This window comes from Palaemon carinicauda, chromosome 29 (assembly GCF_036898095.1).
Source record: "Palaemon carinicauda isolate YSFRI2023 chromosome 29, ASM3689809v2, whole genome shotgun sequence".
NCBI lineage: Eukaryota > Metazoa > Arthropoda > Malacostraca > Decapoda > Palaemonidae > Palaemon > Palaemon carinicauda.
Window position 1 is genome coordinate 73,125,757 of NC_090753.1, and position 7,096 is coordinate 73,132,852.

The 7,096-nt window shown below is 51.5% G+C and overlaps 1 protein-coding gene across 1 annotated transcript; it reads right to left on the minus strand.

The window, feature by feature from the left end:
* Positions 1–631: 631 nt before the first annotated feature.
* Positions 632–6,424, minus strand: LOC137622658 (mucin-2-like). The gene has a single exon (XM_068353258.1). The coding sequence runs from the start codon at positions 6,422–6,424 to the stop codon at positions 632–634; it is 5,793 nt and encodes a 1,930-aa protein (XP_068209359.1).
* Positions 6,425–7,096: the final 672 nt, after the last annotated feature.

Below are 7,096 nucleotides of genomic sequence, written 5' to 3' on the forward strand. Positions count from 1 at the left end.
CAACAACAAATGATTTTTTTCTAGTCCACTGCAGACAAAGGCCTCAGACATGTCCTTATTCATGTCTGGAGGTTTGACTAGTTTTCATTAACGATGTCCAGTTCGGATTGGTGATGGTGGGAGACTTTTGTCTGATTGCTCATAGCAAACCAACATGGTATTGGTGGCTCTGACTAGTACAACACACAAACACACACTTATATGTATACAGTTTATATATATATATATATATATATATATGTGTATATATATAATTTATATATATTTATATATATATATATATATTATATATATATATACATATATATATATATACATATATATAATGGGCATATATATAATAGAGAGAGAGAGAGAGAGAGAGAGAGAGAGAGAGAGAGAGAGAGAATGTTATGGGGACTTACAAGGAAAAATTCACCTAAGATATACTTCAAAGAAAAAGAGATATAGTTATCCGTACTCACATCAAAATAACTTCCAGTAAAAGAGAGAGAGAGAGAGAGAGAGAGAGAGAGAGAGAGAGAGAGAGGGGGGGGGGTACCTAGGGGTGGGGCTGTGACAAACTGGCTAAATTGGGGGAGGGGGGGGGGCGGGGGCGGGGCTGTGTGATCCCCAATTCCCTTCTCGTCGTTCACACTTGAATGGAGTCGGCGGAAGGTTCAGTGGTCACTTGCGGACGGCGTCGCCTTCTGCATCGCCTATGAGGTCCTGCAGGAGAGGGGTAGGAGCGGAAGGAGAGGAAGGGGGAAAGGGGAGAGGTCCTTGGGTAAGGTGGACAGGAGAGGAAGGGGAGAGAGAGAAGGACAGGAAGAGGAAGAGGGGAGAGAAAGGAGAAGAGAGCTCGGAAGGAGAAGATGGGAAGGAGGTGAGGAAAGGTGAGGGAGGGATAGAAGAGGCCGGAGAAGAGAGCTCTGAAGGAGAAAATGGGAGGATAGGAGAGGGAGGGAAGAAGGAAGGATAGGAGAGGACGAATAAGAAAAGACGGGAGGAAAGGAGACGAAGGGGAAGAGGGAGGAAAGGAGAGGACTGGGAGGGGAGGATAGGAGAGGAAGGAGATAAGGGAAGAATAGGTGAGGAGGGAGGAGAGGGCAGGGAATGAGAAGATGGAGGGTAGGAGAGGAAGGGGAAGAGGGAAGGATAGGAGAGGACGAATAAGAAGAAGACGGGAGGATAGGAGAGGAACGGGAAGAGGGAAGGATAGGAGAGGACGAATAAGAAGAAGACGGAAGGATAGGAGAGGAAGGGGAAGAGGGAAGGATAGGTGAGGAGGGAGGAGAGTACAGGGAAGAAGATGGGAGGATAGGAGAGGAAGGAGACAAGGGAAGGATAGGAAAGGAAGAGGGGAGAGAAAGGAGAAAAGGGCAGGGAAGGAGAAGATGGGAGGATAGGAGAGGAAGGATGTGAGGGAAGGATAGGAGAGGAACGGGAAGAGGGAAGGATAGGAGAGGACGAATAAGAAGAAGACGGGAGGATAGGAGAGGAAGGGGAAGAGGGAAGGATAGGTGAGGAGGGAGGAGAGTACAGGGAAGAAGATGGGAGGATAGGAGAGGAAGGAGACAAGGGAAGGATAGGAAAGGAAGAGGGGAGAGAAAGGAGAAAAGGGCAGGGAAGGAGAAGATGGGAGGATAGGAGAGGAAGGATGTGAGGGAAGGATAGGAGAGGAACGGGAAGAGGGAAGGATAGGAGAGGACGAATAAGAAGACGGGAGGATAGGAGAGGAAGGGGAAGAGGGAAGGATAGGTGAGGAGGGAGGAGAGTACAGGGAAGAAGATGGGAGGATAGGAGAGGAAGGAGACAAGGGAAGGATAGGAAAGGAAGAGGGGAGAGAAAGTAGAAAAGGGCAGGGAAGGAGAAGATGGGAGGATAGGAGAGGAAGGATGTGAGGGAAGGATAGGAGAGGAACGGGAAGAGGGAAGGATAGGAGAGGACGAATAAGAAGACGGGAGGATAGGAGAGGAAGGGGAAGAGGGAAGGATAGGTGAGGAGGGAGGAGAGGACAGGGAAGAAGATGGGAGGATAGGAGAGGAAGGATGTGAGGGAAGAATAGGAGAGGAACGGGAAGAGGAAAGGATAGGAGAGGACGAATAAGAAGAAGACGGAAGGATAGGAGAGGAAGGGGAAGAGGGAAGGATAGGTGAGGAGGGAGGAGAGTACAGGGAAGAAGATGGGAGGATAGGAGAGGAAGGAGACAAGGGAAGGATAGGAAAGGAAGAGGGGAGAGAAAGGAGAAAAGGGCAGGGAAGGAGAAGATGGGAGGATAGGAGAGGAAGGATGTGAGGGAAGGATAGGAGAGGAACGGGAAGAGGGAAGGATAGGAGAGGACGAATAAGAAGACGGGAGGATAGGAGAGGAAGGGGAAGAGGGAAGGATAGGTGAGGAGGGAGGAGAGGACAGGGAAGAAGATGGGAGGATAGGAGAGGAAGGAGACAAGGGAAGGATAGGAAAGGAAGAGGGGAGAGAAAGGAGAAAAGGGCAGGGAAGGAGAAGATGGGAGGATAGGAGAGGAAGGATGTGAGGGAAGGATAGGAGAGGAAGGGGAAGAGGGAAGGATAGGAGAGGACGAATAAGAAGAAGACGGAGGATAGGAGAGGAAGGGGAAGAGGGAAGGATAGGTGAGGAGGGAGGAGAGGACAGGGAAGAAGATGGGAGGATAGGAGAGGAAGGAGACAAGGGAAGGATAGGAAAGGAAGAGGGGAGAGAAAGGAGAAAAGGGCAGGGAAGGAGAAGATGGGAGGATAGGAGAGGAAGGATGTGAGGGAAGAATAGGAGAGGAACGGGAAGAGGGAAGGATAGGAGAGGACGAATAAGATGAAGACGGAAGGATAGGAGAGGAAGGGGAAGAGGGAAGGATAGGTGAGGAGGGAGGAGAGTACAGGGAAGAAGATGGGAGGATAGGAGAGGAAGGAGACAAGGGAAGGATAGGAAAGGAAGAGGGGAGAGAAAGGAGAAAAGGGCAGGGAAGGAGAAGATGGGAGGATAGGAGAGGAAGGATGTGAGGGAAGGATAGGAGAGGAACGGGAAGAGGGAAGGATAGGAGAGGACGAATAAGAAGACGGGAGGATAGGAGAGGAAGGGGAAGAGGGAAGGATAGGTGAGGAGGGAGGAGAGTACAGGGAAGAAGATGGGAGGATAGGAGAGGAAGGAGACAAGGGAAGGATAGGAAAGGAAGAGGGGAGAGAAAGGAGAAAAGGGCAGGGAAGGAGAAGATGGGAGGATAGGAGAGGAAGGATGTGTGGGAAGGATAGGAGAGGAAGGGGAAGAGGGAAGGATAGGAGAGGACGAATAAGAAGACGGGAGGATAGGAGAGGAAGGGGAAGAGGGAAGGATAGGTGAGGAGGGAGGAGAGGACAGGGAAGAAGATGGGAGGATAGGAGAGGAAGGAGACAAGGGAAGGATAGGAAAGGAAGAGGGGAGAGAAAGGAGAAAAGGGCAGGGAAGGAGAAGATGGGAGGATAGGAGAGGAAGGATGTGAGGGAAGGATAGGAGAGGAACGGGAAGAGGGAAGGATAGGAGAGGACGAATAAGAAGACGGGAGGATAGGAGAGGAAGGGGAAGAGGGAAGGATAGGTGAGGAGGGAGGAGAGGACAGGGAAGAAGATGGGAGGATAGGAGAGGAAGGAGACAAGGGAAGGATAGGAAAGGAAGACGGGAGAGAAAGGAGAAAAGGGCAGGGAAGGAGAAGATGGGAGGATAGGAGAGGAAGGATGTGAGGGAAGGATAGGAGAGGAAGGGGAAGAGGGAAGGATAGGAGAGGACGAATAAGAAGAAGACGGGAGGATAGGAGAGGAAGGAGAAGAGGGAAGGATAGGTGAGGAGGGAGGAGATGACAGGGAAGAAGATGGGAGGATAGGAGAGGAAGGAGACGAGGGAAGGATAGGAAAGGAAGAGGGGAGAGAAAGGAGAAAAGGGCAGGGAAGGAGAAGATGGGAGGATAGGAGAGGAAGGATGTGAGGGAAGGATAGGAGAGGAACGGGAAGAGGGAAGGATAGGAGAGGACGAATAAGAAGAAGACGGGAGGATAGGAGAGGAAGGGGAAGAGGGAAGGATAGGTGAGGAGGGAGGAGAGGACAGGGAAGAAGATGGGAGGATAGGAGAGGAAGGAGACAAGGGAAGGATAGGAAAGGAAGAGGGGAGAGAAAGGAGAAAAGGGCAGGGAAGGAGAAGATGGGAGGATAGGAGAGGAAGGATGTGAGGGAAGGATAGGAGAGGAAGGGGAAGAGGGAAGGATAGGAGAGGACGAATAAGAAGAAGACGGGAGGATAGGAGAGGAAGGAGGAGAGGGAAGGATAGGTGAGGAGGGAGGAGAGGACAGGGAAGAAGATGGGAGGATAGGAGAGGAAGGAGACGAGGGAAGGATAGGAAAGGAAGAGGGGAGAGAAAGGAGAAAAGGGCAGGGAAGGAGAAGATGGGAGGATAGGAGAGGAAGGATGTGAGGGAAGGATAGGAGAGGAAGGGGAAGAGGGAAGGATAGGAGAGGACGAATAAGAAGAAGACGGGAGGATAGGAGAGGAAGGAGAAGAGGGAAGGATAGGTGAGGAGGGAGGAGAGGACAGGGAAGAAGATGGGAGGATAGGAGAGGAAGGAGACGAGGGAAGGATAGGAAAGGAAGAGGGGAGAGAAAGGAGAAAAGGGCAGGGAAGGAGAAGATGGGAGGATAGGAGAGGAAGGATGTGAGGGAAGGATAGGAGAGGAAGGGGAAGAGGGAAGGATAGGAGAGGACGAATAAGAAGAAGACGGGAGGATAGGAGAGGAAGGAGAAGAGGGAAGGATAGGTGAGGAGGGAGGAGAGGACAGGGAAGAAGATGGGAGGATAGGAGAGGAAGGAGACAAGGGAAGGATAGGAAAGGAAGAGGGGAGAGAAAGGAGAAAAGGGCAGGGAAGGAGAAGATGGGAGGATAGGAGAGGAAGGATGTGAGGGAAGGATAGGAGAGGAACGGGAAGAGGGAAGGATAGGAGAGGACGAATAAGAAGACGGAAGGATAGGAGAGGAAGGGGAAGAGGGAAGGATAGGTGAGGAGGGAGGAGAGTACAGGGAAGAAGATGGAGGATAGGAGAGGAAGGAGACAAGGGAAGGATAGGAAAGGAAGAGGGGAGAGAAAGGAGAAAAGGGCAGGGAAGGAGAAGATGGGAGGATAGGAGAGGAAGGATGTGAGGGAAGAATAGGAGAGGAACGGGAAGAGGGAAGGATAGGAGAGGACGAATAAGAAGAAGACGGGAGGATAGGAGAGGAAGGGGAAAAGGGAAGGATAGGTGAGGAGGGAGGAGAGGACAGGGAAGAAGATGGGAGGATAGGAGAGGAAGGAGACAAGGGAAGGATAGGAAAGGAAGAGTGGAGAGAAAGGAGAAAAGGGCAGGGAAGGAGAAGATGGGAGGATAGGAGAGGAAGGATGTGAGGGAAGGATAGGAGAGGAAGAGGAAGAGGGAAGGATAGGAGAGGACGAATAAGAAGAAGACGGGAGGATAGGAGAGGAACGGGAAGAGGGAAGGATAAGAGAGGACGAATAAGAAGAAGACGGGAGGATAGGAGAGGAACGGGAAGAGGGAAGGATAGGTGAGGAGGGAGGAGAGGACAGGGAAGAAAATGGGAGGATAGGAGAGGAAGGAGACAAGGGAAGGATAGGAAAGGAAGAGGGGAGAAAAAGGAGAAAAGGGCAGGGAAGGAGAAGATGGGAAGATAGGAGAGGAACGGGAAGAGGGAAGGATAGGAGAGGAAGGAGAAGAGGGAAGGATAGGTGAGGAGGGAGGAGAGGACAGGGAAGAAGATGGGAGGATAGGAGAGGAAGGAGACAAGGGAAGGATAGGAAAGGAAGAGGGGAGAGAAAGGAGAAAAGGGCAGGGAAGGAGAAGATGGGAGGATAGGAGAGGAAGGATGTGAGGGAAGGATAGGAGAGGAAGGGGAAGAGGGAAGGATAGGAGAGCATGAATAAGAAGAAGACGGGAGGATAGGAGAGGAAGGGGAAGAGGGAAGGATAGGTGAGGAGGGAGGAGAGGACAGGGAAGAAGATGGGAGGATAGGAGAGGAAGGAGACGAGGGAAGGATAGGAAAGGAAGAGGGGAGAGAAAGGAGAAAAGGGCAGGGAAGGAGAAGATGGGAGGATAGGAGAGGAAGGATGTGAGGGAAGGATAGGAGAGGAACGGGAAGAGGGAAGGATAGGAGAGGAAGGAGAAGAGGGAAGGATAGGTGAGGAGGGAGGAGAGGACAGGGAAGAAGATGGGAGGATAGGAGAGGAAGGAGACAAGGGAAGGATAGGAAAGGAAGAGGGGAGAGAAAGGATAAAAGGGCAGGGAAGGAGAAGATGGGAGGATAGGAGAGGAAGGATGTGAGGGAAGGATAGGATAGGAACGGGAAGAGGGAAGGATAGGAGAGGAAGGATGTGAGGGAAGGATAGGAGAGGAAGGGGAAGAGGGAAGGATAGGAGAGCATGAATAAGAAGAAGACGGGAGGATAGGAGAGGAAGGGGAAGAGGGAAGGATAGGTGAGGAGGGAGGAGAGTACAGGGAAGAAGATGGGAGGATAGGAGAGGAAGGAGACAAGGGAAGGATAGGAAAGGAAGAGGGGAGAGAAAGGAGAAAAGGGCAGGGAAGGAGAAGATGGGAGGATAGGAGAGGAAGGATGTGAGGGAAGAATAGGAGAGGAACGGGAAGAGGGAAGGATAGGAGAGGAAGGATGTGAGGGAAGGATAGGAGAGGAAGGGGAAGAGGGAAGGATAGGAGAGCATGAATAAGAAGAAGACGGGAGGATAGGAGAGGAAGGGGAAGAGGGAAGGATAGGTGAGGAGGGAGGAGAGGACAGGGAAGAAGATGGGAGGATAGGAGAAGAAGGAGACAAGGGAAGGATAGGAAAGGAAGAGGGGAGAGAAAGGATAAAAGGGCAGGGAAGGAGAAGATGGGAGGATAGGAGAGGAAGGATGTGAGGGAAGGATAGGATAGGAACGGGAAGAGGGAAGGATAGGAGAGGAAGGAGAAGAGGGAAGGATAGGTGAGGAGGGAGGAAAGGACAGGGAAGAAGATGGGAGGATAGGAGAGGAAGGAGACAAGGGAAGGATAGGAAAGGAAGAGGGGAGAGAAAGGAGAAAAGGGCAGGGAAGGAGAAGAT